The following is a 23,795-nucleotide window of genomic DNA, read 5'->3' on the forward strand; positions in this document are numbered from 1 at the left end:
TAAGGTTTTCAAAAACCATCGCAAACAAGTTGGGCTCACCCCCTAGTGGTCTGTTTGCAATGAATACAATAGTAGATCTGTCAGTACATGGTTGAAACCCCAAATAATTGATAAAAAGAGATTTTTCAATGGATTCTGTTACTATTGGGTATGATAAACAACATACTAAAGAATCTTGAAAAAATAACTACCGGAAAGGCACCATTTTCAAGATGGCGTCCACGATGGCTGCCGGGAGCTGAAAATGCCTATAAACTGGGTTTTAATGTCTAAAAATTCATAATAAATCTGCACTTGGTGAAGAGTTTTTGATTTTTGGTATGGTGTTAGGTATGGGTATAAGGTTTTCAAAAACCATCGCAAACAAGTTGGGCTCACCCCCTAGTGGTCTGTTTGCAATGAATACAATAGTAGATCTGTCAGTACATGGTTGAAACCCCAAATAATTGATAAAAGAGATTTTTCAATGGATTCTGTTACTATTGGGTATGATAAACAACATACTAAAGAATCTTGAAAAAATAACTACCGGAAAGGCACCATTTTCAAGATGGCGTCCACGATGGCTGCCGGGAGCTGAAAATGCCTATAAACTGGGTTTTAATGTCTAAAAATTCATAATAAATCTGCACTTGGTGAAGAGTTTTTGATTTTTGGTATGGTGTTAGGTATGGGTATAAGGTTTTCAAAAACCATCGCAAACAAGTTGGGCTCGCCCCCTAGTGGTCTGTTTGCGATTAATCAAATATTCGATACATCAGTATATGGTTGAAACCCCAAATAATTGATAAAAGAGATTTATCAATGGATTCTGTTACTATTGGGTATGATAAACAACATACTAAAAATCTAGGAAAAAATAACTACTGGAAAGCCATCATTTTGAAGATGGCGTTCAAAATGGCTGCCGGGAGCTAAAAATGCCTATTTAATGTGTAAAAATTCATATAAAATATGCACTTGGTAACTAGCTTTTACATTTTGACATGGTGTTAGGTGTGGGTATATGGTTTTCAAAAACTATCGCAAACAAGTTGGGCTCACCCCCTAGTGGTCTACAATATACTGACCTATCTAATATTTGATTCATTGCAAACAGACCACTAGGGGGCGAGCCCAACTTGTTTGCGATGGTTTTTGAAAACCTTATACTCATACCTAACACCATGCCAAAATTCAAAAACTCTTCACCAAGTGCATATTTTATATGAATTTTTACACATTAAATAGGCATTTTTAGCTCCCGGAAGCCATCGTGGACGCCATCTTGAAAATGATGGCTTTCCGGTAGTTGTTTTTTCCAAAACTTTTAGTATGTTGTTTATCATACCAAATAGTAACAGAATCCATTGAAAAATCTCTTTTATCAATTATTTGGAGTTTCAACCATATACTGACAAATCTACTATTGTATTCATTGCAAACAGACCACTAGGGGGCAAGCCCAACTTGTTTGCGATGGTTTTTGAAAACCTTATACCCATACCTAACACCATACCAAAAATCAAAAACTCTTCACCAAGTGCAGATTTATTATGAATTTTTAGACATTAAAACCCAGTTTATAGGCATTTTCAGCTCCCGGCAGCCATCGTGGACGCCATCTTGAAAATGGTGCCTTTCCGATAGATATTTTTTCCTGAATTTGGAGTATGTTGTTCATCATACCCAATAGTAACAGAATCCATTGAAAAATCTCTTTAATCAATTATTTGGGGTTTGAACCATATACTGATGTATCGAATATTTGATTCAATTGCAAACAGACCACTAGGGGGCAAGCCCAATTTGTTTGCAATGGTTTTTGAAAACCTTATACCCATACCTAACACCATACCAAAAATCAAAAACTTGTCACCAAGTGCCCAATATTTACGAATTCCCTCCCAGCTAAATGTGGTCTAGAACCACAAACCGTGAGCTTACAAACCACTGACATAGCTGATGCCACAGAAGCATGGAATAGCTTTGTCATTTACCATAGTCAGTACCATGGAAGATCTGACCAACATGCCTTGACATATAAATATGTGTACTGATTTGCATGAGGTTTGAACACAAATTGTAGAAGTAATATAAAACTTAGCTAGTGTGAAAATCCTTGTGATTGATTTTGTAGCATTATTTCAGTGTCCCTTGTTTTCAGTGGTTAATTACCCTAGGTTTTACTTTGCTCTTGTGTTCCTTTTATTTTGTAGGCATCATTGTTCCTTGTGTTCCCTGTCTACCCTTGTTACTGTTACCTGTCTTGTCTGGAGAGGGAGGAGCAATCTCCGGTAGGAGAAGGTGGATCATAGATAAAGCCTGTCTCCAGTGGGGAGGATTAATTATATATCCATTATTTTTTACATGTCATTTTGATTCTTTTGAGGCACTTATTACCCCGGGGCGGCATAGCTCAGGGGTAGAGAAACCGTTATTAGAGCACGAAGGGTTCCCGAAGGGTTCCCAGTTCGAATCTGGGCTCCCCCTGAGTTAATGTCGAAGGATCCTTGGGCAAGACTCTGAACCCCACATTGCTCCCGGTGAGCTGGTTGGTGCCTTGCATGGTTTCCTCCGCCACCGGTGTATGAATGTGTGCGTGAATGGGTGAATGTAATGCACAATCTCTGTAAAGCGCTTTGGATAAAAGCGCTATATAAATGCACCATTTACCATTTTATCCCATTGCAAGCTTGATTTCATCCAGTTTATTTTTTTTATTGAAGCTTTTGGGATCTTTGTTGTAGTTTGAGTTGTTTTATTTTGAGTTGATCTTTAGTTTTGTTTTGAGTTTTTTTTAACCTACAGCCTTTGGTACATGAACCTTTGATTTATCTTTTGAGCCATGCTGGCATGGAGAAATAATCAGGAATGTAATACTTAACCCACCTTTTAGAATTCAAATGTGCAGTGAAAAGCCTTTTATATATAATCCTTTGAATTATCTCTTGAGCCACAACAACTTGAAACAAACTACTGAAACGTAATAGTAAATCCACCTTTTAGAATTTGGATGGACAGTGAAAATGTAGCCTGGCGTTGCCAGCCTCTTTCACACACTTCGTCATGGGGTGGAGTTCAGTCGGGCTGGAACCCAAGCTAGTGAAAATGTTCCTTCAGGGGCTTCGAACCCCAAACCTTCGATATACAAAGTTACAAACCACACATTTATACTTTAAGCCACACAGATGCAATCAACAACCTCATACTTAACCCATCTTTTAGAATTTTGGTGAAAATGTTCTTTGTGATTAACCTTTGATTTATAAACCCCAGAATTAACTTATGCCATGCCAATGTATTGTGACACCTGCAGTGCAGACATATTTCAGGTAGACAGCTCAAAGCATCGCCAACTCCTGATCAATTGATGTAGTCACATGCACAGTTGGGTATTTCAGGGTAGAATGTCCAATAGTCAGTGTCCTGTTCTTCAAAAAATAAGGTTAATTGTTTTCTTTACAATTTATTTTTCGTTCCCACCACCCCAGTATCCCCCATGATTCTCTGGGGTCTTGTCAATTTGCAGATCATTTATTTATAATAAATACAGTATAATCATGCTTACAGATAATGAATAAACTGACACAGGCAAAATACATGGTTCTGCACCAGGGCAGGAATTGTAGGGAGGCCATGAAGGCCATGGCTGTCTTTGCCTCTCAGTTTGGCCTTGTGTGCCCCTCCAAAAAATGGCATGCCCGAGGCCACAGTGGCCTTAATGCCCCAGCCCAGCTGACTGTACTACTTTTTCCTCTGTCTCTGTCTTGTCAATATTTAGACTCCACTTATGTCTCTTTCTTGTCATGTAGACACCTGATAAGAAAGAGACATTTGTTAACCAATACAGTATCTTTGATTTGTGCAGGGCTGAGCATGGATCAGATTGTGAATACCAATTTATTTATTTCACAGCAGATAGTCTACATTTTACATTTAAAATAATCCTTAACCCTTAAATTCAATCAATTATTTCAATGGACTAAGATCTTGTTTTATTTGATGGCTTTCCTGCCCTGGCATTTGGTCTTTGTGTCTTCAAAAAATAGACAACCCCAAAGGCCAAGTGGCCTTGCCCTAAAATGACGAAATTCCAGGCCTGCTTGAGTTGTCTACTATTTGAACTAAAAAAGACTGTTTTGCAAAAAAAAACTTTTTCTCTCATTGCCTGTTGATTTATGATCACAGTTCTATGGATTAATCATGAATTCACTCTCATTTTATTCAATATAAACGGTATTGCCCAGAAAAGCACTACTAAGTAGGGATGGAGCTCAAAACACTAGGCCATTACAAACTCGTTAACTAATTTATCGAGACCCTGTATCAATAAGCTTTGGGCTTATCATGTGGCCCACGATTTCATGTTTAAACAATCAAGACAAGAGGCGATCAAGAAATGATTACAGTACTATTCATAATATAAAGCAATTTGTCATCTTCATTTAATCTAAGATGCTGGTCAGCCACAAACTCACAGTCACTCACAACTGGCAAATAAAAAAAATATACCAGTTCTGTTCAGAATTTGTCGTCTCGAACGTCTTTCCACAAAATATTAGAAAACACTCAATAGCGGGCTCGATAAAAGCCCAGATCAATAAGCAGGATTGATAACGTGCTCATTATTTTTTTTAAATAACGAGCTCCATCCCTACTACTAAGTAGCACCACTGATAGTTGTGTGTTGTTAGGATGTGGTACAGAGATGATGAGTAAGGTCTCCATCCTGCTGTGCATCGCCTGCAGGTTTCCTGTTCTGTCTGACTCCATGAAGCTGTGATCAGAGTCTGGGATGATCAGACAGAGTCTGGGGAACAAATTAAGACATTCTCTATATTTTTTTCATTAGCCTAATGAATGAGAGCCTGAGCCATAAGCATCTGAGGAAGCATCACACACGCACGCACGCACGCACGCACGCACGCACGCACACACGCACGCACGCACGCACGCACACACACACACACACACACACACACACACACACACACACACACACACACACACACACATATATATAAGTACATTTTACAGTACATTTTTAAATCCCATTAATTTCCCAGAATTCCTCAGTTCAGAATAGATATATCAACTATCAATCTGCAATGGTGGGTTTTGGATCTCAACACGGCTGTTTAATTTTTAATGAATGTGTGACTGGCCTCCAAAGTGTCCTCTCAGTGGCCTCTGCACAATGGTGCAGATGAAGGGCAGCTGATTATGTATTCTGTGCTGGTCCTCTTGGCCAAGCCGCATTATGGTGGAGCATAAAAGATCTCATTGTGTGTTTGTCTCCCTCCAGAGCCCAGCCGCATTCCAGAGCCGCTCCTGGACACGGCCATCCCTCTCTCAGAGGAGCCCCCCGATGGCCCCGCTGTCGCCCCTCTGCAGGCTCCACGGGACCTCCCAGACACCCAGGTCCACACGCAGGCTCACGGAGGAGGAGGTGGGTCACTTAAGTTCTCTTTAGTTGACCCCTCCACAAGCACAGGCCATCTATTTCCTTGATATTCTGTAGTATACATATACATTCACACCACAGTTTCTCATGCAATACATCCATACATGCAATACATCCTCACCACAGGCTCATGCATTACATCCATACATACAGTACCACAGTCTCAAGCAATTCATCTATCTAGATCACAGTCTCATGCATTACATCCATGCATACCAGTCTCATGCAACACATCTACACCACAGTCTCATGCTGGCAGGTGTAGAATATATTGCAGCTCAGAAAAACACACAGCCGTCATTTGACTAAACTGAAGTTGTATGCCCTGGAACCTTAGTTCCCCCATAATGGGCTCCAGCTATTTTACTTTGCTTTGTTGAGATGATAGATATGAATGATGGATTGAGGCACCACCTGACCAGGCTTTTGAAGAAGCAGTACTTGACTGCTACTTGACTCCAAAGCATACCGTGGTGTGCTTGATTGTCAGTGGATTGACAATGCCATAGGATTGCATATTAATTTCAGTACGGTATAACAATAAACTCTGTTTTAAAGATATTTGTTGGGCCTTGATTGGTGGTACACAGTAGAGAGAGACAGGTGTGTGTGTGTGTGTGTGTGTGTGTGTGTGTGTGTGTGTGTGTGTGTGTGTGTGTAAGCATGTGAGTGCTGAGGGGGTAATGGTGTGTGCACTTTCTGCATAGTGACATATCATTGGTTAAAGGGCCACTTCACCTCTGGGACAACCCTATCTTATTTTATTGTTGTTTGGGACACGATCAACACAATCCTGAGTTATTCTTTGTGTTCAGTCTGTTTTTTGAGATATTATAGTATTTCAGATGTACTGGTGATGCGTTTTGCATCATCAGTGATGCGTTTTGCATCATATGATGCAAAACGCATCACCAGTACATATGCTGATATGCTGTGATTGTGTTGATCTTGTCCCAAATAACAATGAAATAAGATAGGGTTGTCCCAGAGGTGAAGTGGCCCTTTAATGAAAACATTATAATTTAATCCATAGCCTGATATAGTAATTAGATGTACAGTAGAGTGAAAAGGTTCCAAAAGCAGGGTTTTAACCAGCAATAATGGAATATTGTGTGTGTAAGGCATGTACCTCAATGGTTCATACTTAATCAGTTCTTATGCAGGCTCTTCAGTCTAATCTTTAAAAAACCTGGAAAAACAAGCATCTCTCACACACATGTGAGACAGTTTGTACACAATGTGTGAGAGACAGTTTGTACACAATCTGTTATTTGAGGATTGTTTTTCTTATCAAATCAATTTCACAAATAAATTCCAGTGGTTTTGTTTAGTAGCTTAAATATGAGATCCACATTTGGTCCACACATGAAATATTTTCTCTATTAGTGATAATGCACAAGTAGACAGATTTATCCATCATGCATACTCTCTAGTTAAAAAACAACAATATAACAAGAGTGGCGTTCATATTTTATTTGCCTTTTTCATAAAAATGGTTGACAAGACTGGTTGAGTGACATCATACAGGGTGTTCCAGTCAGACAGGACATTACATCGTTGTCCTGGTGATTGATAGGTAGGGTAACCGGAAAACTCGCCCTAAAACAAACTCGACCCAAACTCGTTTCCTAACGGGTCTGTGGCCTTAAGCTAGATGCAGAATAGACTAAAATCAAATATTTGCTTCTGGGGGTTCCTGGAACAAAATATTTTGTGATGGGGGTCCGTGGCCAAATACATATAATTCTGGGGGTCCTTCACATGACAAAGTTTGAGAAACACTCATGGCAACATAAGTTTTTTTCAGAAAATTGTTATGATTTAGAAGACATTTGTAGAATGTGCCTATCAGTGGTTAAGGACCCCCAAAATGTGTTTTTGGCCGTGGACCCCCATCTCAAAATATTTTGTTCCACGGATGGACCCCATCGGAAACTTTTTTGTTCCAGGGACCCCCAGAAGCACAGATTTGATTTTAGTCTAATCTGCATCTAGCTTAAGGCCACAGACCCGTTGGGAAACGAGTTTGGGTCGAGTTTGTTTTAGGGCGAGCTTTCTGGTATTCATAGGTAGCCTTGATTCTATTGTTTTTTGGTTCATTACACAGGAAACAGCATGAGGCAATATGATGTTACTGTATGCACAAACATAGCATACTGTACCTGTGATTGGCTGTTTTAGGTGAACAACACGATGTGCAACAAGAATAAATCAGGCATCACTGTGTACACCTGTGACTATTCTGCTTATCACAGGCCTGCTACTGAATGAGCTCGATATTCTCTTACAACACCCACTGTAAAGTCCTTAATGTTAGTTTAACTCTTGAGAGTTTACAAATGGACCCCTAAGGGTCCACATGTGTACACTCTGGGAATCTGAGTTACAATGGGTGAAGTAATACTGAGCATTTACTGTGCGTTGGCCAAAAAAAGGATCACAATGGTCTACCTTAAATTAATTCACAAAAGAAGCCCTTGACACTAAAATATGGGTATACTATGACATAACAACATAGTATGAGATTCATATACCTTTAACTTGGTAAAAAGAAACTACAGAACAGCTATAATGACTATGCTACGGACATAACAGTACAGTAGATTAATTTGTATTTGGTTAGAAAATAAAAAAAGAGGAAACAGGCAAACACTGCCTACTATTTAAGTAAGTATAAATGATGGTACATCATTTATATCACTGGAGAAAGGTTTTCTTCATCAAATAAAGAAAGAAAACAAGATATCCCTGTAATTCTCCTATCTAACAGAATCAAAGATTACGTAAGTAATTATGTCAGCATTATAACAATTGCACATCAAAAACACATGCAATTCCAAAGTTTTAAAAAAAAAGTCTCATTTTTTTGAGTGGTTTTTATCTCCAATAATAACAAAAAATATATATGTAGCCTATATATCACTACAATTCCTGATTTGTACCACCTTTTTTGCAGGTCTTCCAAGATGTGGACTTAAAACGTGACTAAATACAAACCGTCTCTAAACATTTTCCATAGTAACAAAACAAGTTACATACATTTTGAACTTTGTTACATAACCCCATTTATACAGTATGTAATTGCCACAAATGGGAATTTAGAACAATCGGGGAGAAACCTTAAAAAAAAGACATACTACATGTAGAGAACATGTAGCATGTATTTTTTAAAAGGTTCTTTATGCACCTATTTCACTTGCATATTCTAGGGTAGTTATAGTTTGTCGTGCAACGGTGTCCCGTGCCGCAAATAGGCGATCTACAAGTTCACAATGCAGCACGTTGTGAACGTGTAGATTCACTATTTTCGTACACTGTTGCACAACTAAGTATAAATTAGGCATACATATTTAAGTGTGCCAGACGAGTGGTTTGAGGGAAAGCTGGCAGTTGAGTGTGTGGAGAGTAGAAAGGGAGTGTGCATCAATCAACTCTCACCAGGCCGTCCCAATCTGAAGTGCCAATTAAGCCTAATTTATGCTTTATCGTAAAGACCATGTCGTTCACCGACTGAAACGTGATGGATGGGTCATGTCTTTCAGTTTGAAATCAGTTCCTTTTCGACAAGGGACATGGTCTTACAACAAAGTAGAAATTAATGAGGCGTTTGGCCGGCTTTTATCAGTAGTTTATGACAGTAGGCTATTTAATATTTTGGCTGTCTTTTGCGCTTGGTACCTTTGAGTCACACATGCTTCCCCCCTGCCCGAAGAACCAGCCTTGGGAGAAGTGTGTGTGTGTGTGTGTGTGTGTGTGTGTGTGTGTGTGTGTGTGTGTGTGTGTGTGTGTGTGTGTGTGTGTGTGTGTGTGTGTGTGTGTGTGTGTGTGTGTTCTAATATATAAATGAATACAAAGAGGTCCATCATCCCAAGATTGGCAGCAGTCCACGCTTACAAAAGCAAGTTATTCTCATGAAGTCATGCTTGACATTGTGTAAAATCTGAAGATTTTCGCAAAAGTTGTGATGTCACAGCCACAATCAAAGTGCCATGCAGTAGAGGCCCAGCACAGGTGTAGTTCTTTCCAATTATCTTTACAGGTGTTCGTTTGAAGCACCTTGAAGCCTAATTAATATGTTTGCCGTAAGACTGTTAGGCTTATGGGTAACATTCAAACAGCTCATACTAGACAGAAGTGGAGAGGTTGTGGTTTGCAATGTTATACAATGTTATACTCTATTGTACTTGAGGTAGTGTCATTTAGGCCATGAATGTTTTGCATAAATGTAAAGATTTAAATGGTGGTGTAGGTAATTCAACTGTCAATTGATTTAAGCACAATGACCACTAAAAATACTAAAAACTGTATTGTTTGCTTGAACCTAGGCACTGTGTTAGAAAGGAATGCTGTACCCAATGTGTAGGATTGTATCTAATGTCTATCCAAAATGTCTGACGTGTTTTATTCACAATTGATTCTTCATTGTTAAGTAAGGCGTTTCATGTTGTGCTGTGCTGGGAAATTAAATGAGGACTGCGTCTCTTGATTTGAAAAAGTAAGAAAGTATTGTGTCATGTACAAAATGCTCTGCGTTCTCTTATTCGAAACTGGCCACCACACACCAGAATACTGCCATCAACACTGTAAAACAAAATGTAATTGGGTGGGTCTAGAGAATAGTGCAATGTTTCAAGCTTCAACAGCAACGACTCTCTCTCTGTGTGTGTGTGTGTGTGTGTGTGTGTGTGTGTGTGTGTGTGTGTGTGCACGCGCCCGTGCGCGACGGGATGGGGGTTACAGAAAAGAAAAGGACGAATCAAGATCATATTTCAAGGCTACTATTTCTTCCAGAAAAAAAAAAGCAAACAACAGCATTCGTCACATATATACATTATGCAACACAAAGCAGAGGTTCCAACACACTTCTTGGTAAGTTAGTGCAGAAAGCAACAGTGATGCATTAGTTTGTTAGGAGCCTGGTTAGTGCTGCGCTGCACGGTGTGAGTGCAATTGGCAGGTTATTGTAGCTGAAGGTGTTCTTGGTCCAGAGAGGGGCACCCCTAAAGACTAATGTAAGCCCAACTTACACTTTTGTCGTACAACGGACTCGCACTGTGAAAATAGCAGATCTACAGGCTCACAGCGCGTCGGTCGCATCACGACACGTCGTGAGCTTGCAGTTTTGCTATTTTCAGTGCGTGACCTCATCATACGATGGAGCATAAATTTAAGCAAGGCAAAACAAGCCTTTATAGTGTCTGAGAGTGTCTGCGTGTGTTGCTGCGTGTGGAATTCTGGGTGTCCTTTATGTGTAGGAATGGAGGCATTCCTTTGAGCGTGATGTCATGTCCTGCAGCTCCCGCTCCTCCTTCATTTTGATGTCTTGGTAGGCATGCAAGTGACTGGCGTCCTTTAGGTAGGCCCAGTTTGCTGACAGAATCATGAGGAAGTGTATCTGTAAGAGAAGGGTGGGGGTTGGATGGCCCGTGAGCATGTCAAAGACGCAAAGCGAGCTACAGGAAGTCAGAGCTACATCACAGACAAAAAGTTAAGCTTTGTCAAAGGACATTACACAGAAGCGTGACAAACAAACAAAATGACTGACTGTTAAGATTATTATTGAAATCACTGTACTGGAGTCACTAGTATGCTACTGGCAGTGCTGCAGAGAAAGGCACTTTGAAGGGGAAGAGATGAGAACAGGATAGGGATGGTGCTGGATGTTAAACACATGCAGGAGGCTGTGGAGGTTAGTACAAAGCAAATTAAATGCCACGAGTGTCGTGAGTTTGAGCCTATTCAGACCACAGTAGATATTATGATTGATTATTACGTTGCGCTCTCTGTCTCCGAAAGTGATAAGAAATAGACAATTTGTGGGATATTTCGTAAACAAAGATTGTTTATTTTGTATAGAAAGAGAGGAAACAACTACAGTCTTCAAAAAATGTAGGAGAGAATTAAATATAATGAAATATGGAGTATAAGTAATCATAAACAAATCAAAGAAAGAAAGAACTGTAAGCATGCAGGCTCAGTGTTAAAAAAAATAACCAAATGGCTCTTTTAATGGCACTTTCTGAATGAATAAAGGAAAATAAAATATGGAAAAAAAACATCAACTTCATAACTGAAGCTATAACAGCATCAGATCAAAAAAATAACATTTAGCCTTCTTCTCTAAAATAGGAAAATGTCCTTTTATAAAACATTATGAAGAAATGAGCCGAGGCTAATGGCCTCACGCAGAGGTTTACCCCTGGTACTGGCCTAAACCTTCATAGTGGTGTGCTAGATATGTGCACTTACTTTACTATACACAACTGTTCAGCTTGTCAACATCGTCATAATTCTGCAGATACATTTCTCGTTCAGTTTAGGACCGTGGTTTAGAGACAAAGGCAATAATCAATACTGAAAATGTTCTGTGTAATACTTTACGGTTTTGCTGGTTGGCACCAAAAAAAACAGAAATGTAAATTATCGGTGAAGAAACGAAAGAAATGTAAGGACAAGGCACTGAGCCAGTGTTACATATATTTACTGTAGCAAGTCCATTTACAATTGTATTTTCACTAGAATTCTCTTTCACCCAAAACACTAACCTCCACTATCAAAAATATAATGCCTGAGAACGCTGTCAAAATATGCAAAATAATTTTGCTTTTCTCCTCCAGTCTATGGACAAATTAAGAGCTATTGTTCTGTGTTCATTAAGTTCCTTTTAAAACTATTTGCGCATCTGATTCATAATTAAAAAAAAAAAACTATCACCAAATAAAATCCGCAAAAGCTGTCTGTATTTTACAAGTACAAAACGCCTTTAACTCATTTGATTGCAACGGATCGATACTTTTTCTGTATTAACATGGAATACTGTGTGGAAAATACTGTCACGCGCTGACACAGAACCTTTTGACGTTAGGTTTCAAGGATTATAAATAACAACACTGATGTGATTTTCCTGCTGTGCTCGTTTCTGTGAATTTTAGTAACATATTTCTCTAAAATAAGGCCCCAAGAAGAGTAGCACAATCCAGTCAATTATACCATATCAGCCCATTCTGAAGACGACACACATCAGGTACACGGTAAAATCTTCAGTGTTCATTCATTTTCCCTTTCGAGTTAACTGAACACTCAGGATTTTACAGTGGACCCTGTGACAGGCATATATCCCTGGATATCAAAGGCTAAATGCAAACTGTACGGTCAGCTATTTACACTTCATGTGAATACTAATGCAGAGTGTTGGGTTTCTATTCTCAGGTTTTTAGTTGATTTTTTTCTTCTTTTTTTATATTTGCCGTCAGTGGCCACTGACTCTACTCAGTACGATGTCCCCTCCACCCCCACCCCCAACCCCCCCCCAAAAAAAAGACGCACTGGGCTCTTAAATGGAATTTAAAATTTAGTGCAGCAGTCTTCTCGACTCTTAAACTTCAAAACGGCAAAGTTATAAGTGGTAGCCATCATGTAGATCAGCTGGTGAAAGAGAACAGAATAAAGGTGGGTAAGAGAACACTCCAGCAACTAGTTTCCAATACCATGTAATGCTTAGCTTATAGTTTGTCGTAGAATGGTGTCGCGTTGCCAAGAATAGTTCACCGCGCTTCGCTATGTGACATGCTGTGAGCTTGTTGAGCACACGACACCGGCACGCAACGATGTATAGAGCAGTGGTTCTCAACAGTTTCAGGCCGCGACCCCCAAAATAGTCATATTTTAACTGGGGACCCCCCCACCCTGACAAGCACTATAAGAGTTGAGGCATTACATTTTGTATATCACGGTTCTATTGTGAAAATAACAGTCCCGACCCACAGGTTGAGAACCACTGATATAGAGCACCGAAGTTTGACGTAATTTACACATCCCACTGTACCTGGGCCGCGTTTCCCCCCCCCCCCCCCCCCACCCCCCCCCCGTTCTGAATACCCACTTTTTTTTATATAAATAAGAACTGTGTTCCAAAAATAAACAAATTATCCCGGCGGTTTGACTCATATGGATATGAAGAATCAACTGACTGAGAAAACACTATAAGGTTTCAGCTGCCGAAGTAGTTACATTAAACGATCTTAAACAATACAGAATCACCTCCCTGACAATATCGCAGAGACAGTACGTTTATTTTTGGACCACAGTGCTTAAAAGAGACGATTCTGAAGATGAAACCAATGCTATTTTCCATAGAAATAAACCTCCGTGACCCAGGGTCTCTTGCTTTGGTACAGTACGTGAGCACGTTCCTTCACGTTCCTTGTGGAGTCCGAAATCGCCACTGTCGGGCAGAAACCTTGTGTCTCTGAGTTTCAAATTTGTACGTTTTTTTGTAAAGTAAAGCTCATCATTAAAGGCTTCATGGGGTGCGTGATTAATAGAAAATAAGTACGTTTTTGGGTGAACTACTCCTTTAATATACTTTGTTGCGTGCGGTGTCGCACATCGAAAATAGCCGATTTAACAAGCTCACAGATCAGCGATTTCCGGAGTGCGGCTCAACCCCACAGGCAAGTGCAAATCTGGCAAAAGCTGGACCGGGGGCTTCTTAGCAGATGGTGAACAGCGAATGGAATTTGAGCCGTTGGAAAGAGAGTCTATGTGTGTGTGATCTCCCTTAGCGTGATCGCATAAAACCATGTGAGAAATGAGGAGAGGGAGCATTGCACTCAACGATTCTACCAAATACAAACCAACCATGCAAGGATAGGCTAAAGGGAGAGGATGAGTGGAGAGGCTGAGAGATGCTTACCAGGGCAATGACGGTGGCTCCTGCGCCAGCGCACGCTACGATGTACAAGTGGTAGGAGAGGTAGAACTGAAAGGCAAGAAAAGGACTGTATTATATTCAATTTCAGGAATGACATTTCCCAGGCACGTGCCCTTTCATCAGTCTGTAAAAAGTGCCCTCTCCAGTTCAGTTCAGAGTTTATTTGTCACATATTTTTACAATAGTGAAATGTAATAGACGACTCCTCAAAGCATATGCCACAAACAAAAAACAAGACAGACATAGAAAACAGTAATGATGTCGGGGTTATTGCACAAAACAAATAAGGTTCAAAACAAAAGCAAAATGTCTTTAGTCAGTGCCATTTAGGTATCTTATGGCTTGAGGAAAGAAACTCCTCCTGAATCTCTCTGTTTTTGCCATATGTGACTGGTACCTCCTCCCCCCCCTCCCTGAGCTGAGGAGAGTGAATAGTCCGTGGTCTCCAGACCATGAATGCAGTTTTTACTATGCTGAAAGAAGTGCAAATGCCCTCTTTCCATGCCATACCTGAAGGCAGCATTCAAGAGAATTACCTCGTCCAAGCTCTCCTGAACTCGAATGCAGCATTGTCTCCAGTATTGACTTGATAATGCTTAGTTCAGTGTGGTATCACATACCGAAAATAGCCGACCTCCAAGCTCACAACGTGTCACGCTGCGACGCGTTGTGAGCTTGGAGGTCTGCTATTTACGATACTTCCACCAAAAGGCCAATTTAGAAATGTCAGCCCCTGCCTCTCTAACATTCTCTGCACGTCCCTGACATTTCCAGATAATTTCATCGACCAAATGGCGAAATCGTCAAAATGTTTTCCTCGACTACCATTTTTCACTGACGAAAACGAAATAAAAACTAAGCCATGTTGACTAAAACTAAGACAATTTCGTCAACAAATAAAAACTAGACTAGAGGTACTATTGGAGAATAGATCCAGTAGAACAAGACAAGTCATTTTATTTTTGGTTGCGCTCCAGTGTTGCGCTCTGAAAATATCAGATCTACAAGCTCACAGTCGCAAAATCAGTCATTACGACGCCATCAAGGACGGCCAAAATACATTTTTGTCGACAAAATACACTCTTCCTCTTACCTCACTGGTGTTACAGATGTCACCTAGCGTCTCCCCGCAAGCCTTGCCTGGTGTAGCGTTCCATGGAATAATTCCTGCAATTGTGAAATTAAAGAGTTTATATTTACACAGAGTGAAATCTCTGCATTGTGTTAAGACAGTAAAAAACCAGAATGAGACACTAAGGATTGCCAAAAGTCTACTGAGTCAACAGCATGCGGTCGCTTTTTATTTATAGATAATCACAAAAGATGTCTTTAATTTGCATACAATTTCTGTTACACCGTCACACGACCGTAAACCATATCAAAGCACAATGAAATGGCACAAAGAGCATTTTTCATCTGTTATGGTTTACTGCTACTATTATGGTCCTGCCTCGTGGAGCTCGAGATGGCGCTGAGCAATGGGGAAAGAAATAACAAGCCGTGTTTTTCTATGCCACTCATTACTTAACTCTGCAGCACCTCAACCTGGCCTGAGCTTGACTCACCGAAGAAAACATAAACAACGAGACACGAGAACACTAGAACTCCTTGACAATGCAACACGGAAGGCTGGAAGAATGGCATGGTGGAATGTGTTGTTGACGCACACACAGTGTTGTCCATTCTCTCACCGTACTGACGGACGTCGACACAGATGGTGTTTATGTTGATGGTGAGGTTGGCCATGGGTGCCCTCATGGCGGCACAGGTGGACCACATGTTGTAGAAGAGGAAGACGGGCACGGCGGAGAAGCCGAACACGCCCAGCCACGCGATGCCCAGGATGTACGTCAGGAACACAAACTGACGGCGATAGAGAACGGAGAGGGTACGTTATTAGCATGACAAGGTGAACATAGCATTTCTGGTCCTGTGTGAAATGGCTTTGGAATTTTTTTGATATTTTCAGATGGGGGTCCACAGCCAAATACATATTCATTTGGGGGCCCTTGAAATTAAAAAGGTTTGAGAACCACTATGCTATAGTAGCCCTAGGGAGGTGGTTGCATGGTAACTACTAGTTACTAAGTAGGGATGCACCGATGTGACATTTCTGGCCGATACCAAATATATATATTTTTAAGATTTGTTTTTCGGCCTTTATTATTATTATTATTATGTCTTTATTGACAGGACAGTTGACTGACAGGAAATGGGGAGAGAGATGGGGAGCAGTAGTAGTAGTAGTAAGCCTTGCCGAGCCATTAGCAGCATCTCCTGCTTCTGTAGCGTGAGGCAGCTTGATGTACAAGTACACCCCCTGGACATGACGCTAGTATGTCACAGGGACTTACCCCCAACCTCCAACCCTTGATGCTGAGCAGGGATGCCAGGCAGGGAGGCACTGAGTCTTTGGTATGACCCGACAGGGGTTCGAACCCTGACCTCCCAGTCTCAGGGCGAACACTCTAACCACAATGGCACTGAGCCGAACCCACGACACGCGGTCAGGCATCAGAGCCTATGTGGTATGCGCCTGGACCGCTATGCCAGCGGGTGCCCCCCGATACTGATAATTGATGTCAACATTGCTGTCATGGTCTATAAACGATATTTACCAATGTCGAATATCATGCATCCAGGGACGTGCAGAAACCTCGTATCTCCAAGTTTCAAATTTGTATTTTTTTTTTTCGCAAAGCAAAGCCCTACTTCATCATATAAGGCTGTCGCACAAAAGTAGTGAAAACAGCAGATCTACAAGCGGTGCGAGGCGTTGTGTGCTTGTAGATCGGCTGTTTTCACTAGTTTAAATCATTTTTAAAATGGTTTTGGACATACAAGGTTTCCACCCGACAATGACGAAATATAACTCATGTAATTGGCCCACTGGCTTGTCACTTGTCATGATCTGAAATGGCAAATCTTTGAGTAGCAGCAGTGCTGTAGAGAGAGATCTCTCTATAGCGCGCAATGAGGGCCTCTCCAACTCTTTTTCCCGGGCTGAATCAGGGGCCCAGCATGTCCCTGCATGCATCCCTAGCGGTACCGTACCATCCCGCTGATGCAGCGTCCGCAGATGGTGGTCTTGAACTCGCTGTGCAGCTCCTTGACAGCACTGGTGGTGTAGAAGCCCTCGGCCAGCAGGATGATGCCGTACAGGAAGAAGAAGGAGGCGATGCCGTAGATGACGTACTGCATCAACTGTACTCTGTAAAGGACAGGACGACAAGCCCAGTTACAGTATGACATTGTTACTATTCTTTATGCAAGGGATAATTGCAGGGGATAAGCACCTCGGCTTTGCCTCTTTGTTTAAAACCCATTTAGAACGAGTACAATTATTGTGTATAATTATTTTATGCTTTAACTATTGAAAAATAGCAGATATACAAGCTCACAGCGCGGCACCGAGTGCCGCGCTGCGAGCTTGTAGATCTGCTATTTTTTCAGTTAGTCTGTTCTTGAGAGACTACTATGTCAGTGGTTCTCAAACCTTTTCATGTGAAGGACCCCCAAACTGATATTTATTTGGCCACGGACCCCCATCTCAAAATATTTAGTTCCAGGGACCACCCAGAAGCAAAATTTGAGTTACAAACGTTCGCTTTAAAAATACATATATTCAAAGATTTGCACACATTTTCACAACTTTTTCAAAAATAGCAGATAGCAGATCTAGCAGATCTACAAGCTGTGAGCTTGTATATCTGCTTATTTTTCAATAGTTAAAGCATTCAATAATTCTAGGCTTAATGATCCTGTCGGGGGTGATTTTTCAACGACAGCCAGTGCACTGACAATTATTCTGCTTATTACACGGCTACTTAATAAATAAATAAATACATTAATTAACCCAAAAGTAACAACAAAACGAAGGATTTCTTTGCTCACGGTAATGAAAGTATTCCATTAAGTGTTGTGCTGGCTGTCTACCCAGCGCAACACGGTGGCCTCGGAAAACAAGGAAGTGTTTGTCAAATACGAATACATTTTTGGTTACTGCATCGTCTGTTTCTCGCTTCGAAATGTTTTCAAAAACATTCTTGAGAGCACCGTTTCGTTTTAAATTACATTATGTGTTTGTTTACGGCTGTCGGATACAGCATAAATTCAAGCGGTGCACTGGGCGCAGCCAGGTGCGCTGAGTCTTTGATTAGACAGCGGTCTGTTATTGAGCAAAAAACAGGCAGTTAAATCAGTTTTTCTTCGGCACCATTTGTAATAATAGAAACATTAGCCCATCTACAAGATAAACAAAGACACCGTTGTACGACTAAGTATAAATCGGTTGTATAACCACGGTCGTCATGTACCGGTATGGCTGTGGAGAAAACGTGCGAGGTGTTCTCCACGGCACTCTTGTTTAAACAACGGTGACAATGTTGTATGCCTCCGACGCAAGTGCTTGGAAAGACGCGGTAAAAGTGTCAGGTGGAGTTATTGCGCTTGACACGACACAGCTTGGGATGGAAAAAAGTGCTGCATGCCGTCGTTGTTTTTTTCGCGATCGAGTGGAATCTTGAACTAATTAACAGTTTGATGCTGATGAATTGTAAGCAGATGGCCACGTCTGAAATAGACGGGCTCAGATTCCAAGAAGAAGAGCAGAGTGACACAGTAAGCCGCTCACTCAAACAACAACAAAGAGAGGGAGAGAGAGAGAGAGAGAGAGACAGAGAGAGATAACAGGTGATGCACGTCTGTTGAACTCATCTGTCTGAGATGGAACACCGCTGTAGACATCTTAAATTAAACAGTCCACTCCAAGAGCACTCTTAAACCCCAACATAAAACATATGCAGCCAGGGGCCCTGTCTCTTCTCTCTCTCTCTCTCTGTCTCGCTCTCTCTCCAGATTCATTGTCTAGATTAATGGGTGCTACTTACAAAAGTCCATATTAGGTCTGTTCTTGAGGGTAAGGTGAAGCTGTGCGACATTTTATCATCTAAAAATAACCCGCACGAACTCAACCTAATTGAAAGTATCTGCCTTTGTTGACTGTGATGGAAAAGTTAAGACCCGGACAAATTACAGATAACCGATCACCATTAGAACAGTGGTACATCTTTGTCATAGAAAGAATGCCGATCTATAAGCTCATAACATGTCAAATTGAGCTTTGTTTGTATTTTATTAAAATAGATCATGTTTCTTTATAATCGATAAAAATTAAACCGATTACTTTGATTAACTATTGCACCCAGACATCCATGTAGTACCCCTGCCTGATGCTTATCATCTCCCTTCACCAACGAAGGATTCCTGTTTCGGAAGACTTGGGTTAGAACTTCGGTTTTCGATTGATTGAATACAAAGTACCCCAATGGAAACAAACAGGCCATAGTGCTTTCTTGGGTTTAAAATCCTCTTAGTGGACCTTGTATTGAACTGTACTTTCCTGTGCTTGTTGTTTTGCAAACAGCTAATAAAGTACTCAATCAATCAATCCATTGATTGCCAGGTGGTTACACAAACAGTAGGACATGGGTCTTCAACAGGGGGTTCCGCTAGGGGGTCCTCAGAGTTACTACAGGGGGTCCTCCAAATCTTTGAGTGATAACTTGAACCCTAGTGTCCATACTCTGCGAACTTTAGCCAAAAATAGCAGATCACAATGCCTCGTGCTGCGAGGCGTTGTGAGCTTGTAGATCGCCTATTTTTGGCAAAGAGCTTTGGTGTAGAGGGGAAAAAGAGCAGATAAAGTACAGTGTGAAAGGTCAAGCTTATTAAGTATTGACGGTTCAAGTGGTTAAATATCTGAAAACACAACTTGACATGAATCCAAAATACACTGATGATTGTGCTGTCAAACAATGAAACTATATGGAATCTATGAAAAGGTTGACCCTCAACTAAGGGGTCCTTGGCCTGAAAAACGTTGAAGACCCCTGCAGTGGGAGGTTTTGCAGAAGAGTGTGTCACTCACATGTCAGTCAGCATGGCATGGTCACTGGTGACCTGGGAGAAGTGTGTCTCCAGGATGGTCACCGTGCCCGTGAGGGCCACGTGGCCACAGCCGCAGAACAGGGCCACGCCAGAGAAACACAGGATGGTGGCCACCAGCGACGCGTACGGAACCCCTCCTAGACATTTGATGCAGCACTCGAAGCAACCTGGATGGAGAGAAAGAAAAAAAGGATAGGAAAGAATTGTCAGATGACTGTATAATTCACCATGTTTTATACTTCATCGTACTACGGTGCCACGTATCCTGTGTTTTTTTTTCACAGGATACTCTCAAGAACAGACTAACTGAGCTCCATTTAAGTGAAAAGGACCTTTTCTTTGACGATGGCTATAGCCAGATTGCTGACATAGAAACACAGGTTTTTCAAAAAACCTTAGAAGGATTCAAAAGACACTTATAGAATCGGGTCAAAATTTCAATTTTCACAATTTTTCAAAAATAGCAGACCTACAAGCTCGCAGCGCGGCACTCGGTGCCGCGCTGTGAGCTTGTATATCTGCTATTTTTCAATAGTTAAAGCATAAAATAATGATACACATTACACAATCATTTGTACCCGTTCTAAATGGGTTAAATTAAGGCATCCCCCCCCCCCCGCCCCCCCAGGCAATGCGAGTGCAGAGTTCCGCGTGCGTCACAGAAGGGGGCATTTACAAAAATCCCTGTTTAAAAAAACACATGCGTAGCGAATCTACAAGCTTGCGTTGCGTTGTGATGCGATGTGTTGTGTTGTTGTGTGCTTGTAAATAAGTTATTTATGCTTCTTTTTCTTCTTTTTCTTAATCTTTGAACATTTTCACCCATAACGACGCCAAGTTGTTAATCAAGCTTCAGTCAAAGATAACATTACTGATCTGTTATGAATTAGCCGAACAGCATACTGGCTGCCTCGTGCATTTGTCAGCCTCACGTGTTAAGAAGACAAGCACAAAGAAGTCCATATAAGGGACTGTATTTCTCTCTACTCTGTACTACGTATAGGAAGAAGTAATAGCTACGCTCAGGGAAACTGAGAATGGAATGATACTGACAGTAAGAAGAATGGCATCGAACTGTTGATTCAACAGAATAATACAGCCAGTCTCATTGCTGATCACTTACAGATACAGATTACAGTAAGTCATGTATATAAAAGTATATTTCTCTGTGCCTCCGATATACTGTAACTCAGGCAGGCCAGGGTGCATCTCAGGAGCAGGACATGTAGCAGAGAAATGTCCTGGAGCACACAGGCAGTTAAAGCCTTTTTATTGCAGGTAGAAACCAACAACATTTTGATTGTTACATCTTCATTTATACGTCTACCAGTAAGACTCCCTAATCGGGAGATAAGCGACCGTTGGTCGCTTATCTCCACAAATAGGCCAAAAGTTTGTTTTACCAATTATTACACTCTATGTGAACATTTACATCAACAAATCCCAAGTACTATGCAGAACGACCCATTTCAAGTTTTTAATGTACAACAATATTTAGAAAATAGGTCTACAAGCTGACAGTCCTCGTCCCTTATATTCCCATAGGTTATATGGAGATCTCAGTGTTTGTCAGTCCTTGTTCATTTATGCCCATATATGGACATCTCTATATCTACTGTAACAGTCCTTGTCCCTTTATGCCCATATATGGAGATCTCTTAACTGTAAGTCCTTGTCCCTTTTATGCCCATATATGGATATTCCTGATGTCATCAGTATATGAACATATATGGGCTTTCTGATATGCCCATATATGGAGATCTCTTAACTGTAAGCCCTTGTCCCTTTTATGCCCATATATGGATATCCCTGATGTCATCCGTATATGCCCATATATGGGCTTTCTAATATGCCCATATATGGAGATCTCTGTATCTCCATATATGGGTATAAAAGGATACTTCAGGTCTGACATCAGGTTTGTTTATATTGGGTTGCTAGGTTTGACATCACAAACTCTATGGGCCATCTGACCTAGAAATCTATATTTGGGCATAGATGACTCATCGTGACCTCATCACACGTCGACCGCACGTGTGACGTGCGGTCGACCGCACGTGTGACCGACGGACGGCCGGTGGAGGTTTTCATACTAAACTGCGACCTTACGGTCGCAATCAATCAGGAAGGCCACTCTTTTGAAGCCTGTATGCCAGAAGGGAGAGTGTTTTCTGCAGGTCGTTCAGTCCGAGTGTATCAAAGGGTGCGTTCGGAAATGCGCACCGGGTGTGTGCTCAGTGTAGTGAGTGCCTAAACCTAACCCTAATAATCCCAACCCTAACCTCAGTAAAACTATGCCTATAACCTAACCCTAACCCTAACCACACCCGGTGCACATTTCCGAACGCACTATTTGATACACTCGGACTGAAAGACCTGCACAAAATACTCTCCCATGCCAGAATGCAGAACCTTTGTCTGTGGTCACTTCCTGTTTTCAGTACGACGCAGATCTATCACAATTTGATCACGACATTTGATCAAAATGTGTCACAGTTATATATAAGTACACTGGCTGTCAGCCAAGCTGTGATGGAAATCAATGGCGATGCATGATATCAGAGGATGCTTGAATGTCTGAGTGAGCCAGTTGGATCGGCCTAGTTCTGCATATGTTTCCATTATGACACATAATGGAAAATAACTATACTTGATGTTTAACCACTTGAACTCCAGTATCCCTATTCTGGGGGGAACAAAAGTTGCGACGCATTGTGAGCTTGTAGATCGGCTATTTATGTCGAAGAGATTTGGTGCAGATTGAAAAAGAACGCACCAACTACAGTGCAATTAACACATTTAGAGGGTCTAAAGTGGTCAAACTCAAGGGATGTTGATGAATTCCAAATATTATTAAAGTATTCTGCAGCACCCCTGGACTTAAGTCACGGCACCCACTTTGAGAAACCCTTCTCTAGGACTCCAATGATCTACACCCCTAGGGGGTCCTCAGAGTTACTACAGGGGGTCCTTCAAATCTTTGTGTGATAGAAACCCTTTCCTCCTTTTGAACCCTAACGTCCATATTCTGAGAACTTTAGCCAAAAATAGCAGATCTACCAGCTCACAACGCCTCGCGCTGCGAGGCGTTATGAGCTTGTAGATCGGCTATTTTCGGCAAAGAGGTTTGGTGTAGAGGCGAAAAAAGAGCACGCTAAGTACAGAGTGAAGGGTCAAGTTTATTAAGTATTGACGGTTCAAGTGGTTAAATATCTGATGACACAAATTGACATGAATCCAAAATACACTGATGATTGTGCTGTCAAACGATGAAACTATATGGAATCTGGGGGTCCCTGCTTCATCTCTCTCTCAGCTAAGGGGTCCTTGGCCTAAAAGCGTTGAAGACCCCTGCTCTACACTGTAGGTCTTTTAACTCTGAGAGTGTGCAAATTGGTTTCATTTATACACTCACGTCACGAGTTACAGACCCCTGATGGTCCCCCGGACCTGATGTTGAGAACCGGTGCTGTATAGCTTATTATGATACAGGCTGAATCACCACAGTGCACACTGTGTATGCCTGTAAACAGCCCCCAATGTGCTTCCAATCAGGGCCACGTATGCGTGTCTGAGAGGATGTTGTATTTTAAAACAGGAGGCTGAGATTTACAAGACATCACGGTAAAGGGGATGAGGTTTATGTGTTCCCCGGATTACCTCATATCTACAGCAAGTCTCCTGGGT

At 41.3% G+C, this 23,795-nt stretch overlaps 1 protein-coding gene across 2 annotated transcripts in view; it reads right to left on the reverse strand.

Moving 5' to 3' along the window:
• Positions 1 to 10,691: 10,691 nt before the first annotated feature.
• gpm6bb (glycoprotein M6Bb) overlaps positions 10,692 to 23,795 on the reverse strand; it is a gene marked incomplete at both ends in the record, with an annotated part of 50,489 nt that continues 37,385 nt past the window's right edge. Inside the window, 6 exons of one of the 2 annotated variants that reach the window (XM_080752477.1) lie at positions 10,692 to 10,841; positions 14,142 to 14,207; positions 15,253 to 15,326; positions 15,851 to 16,022; positions 17,214 to 17,370; positions 20,089 to 20,275. In XM_080752477.1, coding sequence (XP_080608603.1) covers positions 10,692 to 10,841; positions 14,142 to 14,207; positions 15,253 to 15,326; positions 15,851 to 16,022; positions 17,214 to 17,370; positions 20,089 to 20,275 — 806 coding nt within the window. Of the gene's footprint in view, positions 10,842 to 12,769; positions 12,872 to 14,141; positions 14,208 to 15,252; positions 15,327 to 15,850; positions 16,023 to 17,213; positions 17,371 to 20,088; positions 20,276 to 23,795 lie in introns of those variants that run through there. The other variant, XM_080752478.1, reaches the window with a different exon arrangement.

This window comes from Nannobrachium achirus, assembly GCF_963921795.1.
Source record: "Nannobrachium achirus genome assembly, chromosome: 22".
NCBI classification, from domain to species: domain Eukaryota; kingdom Metazoa; phylum Chordata; class Actinopteri; order Myctophiformes; family Myctophidae; genus Nannobrachium; species Nannobrachium achirus.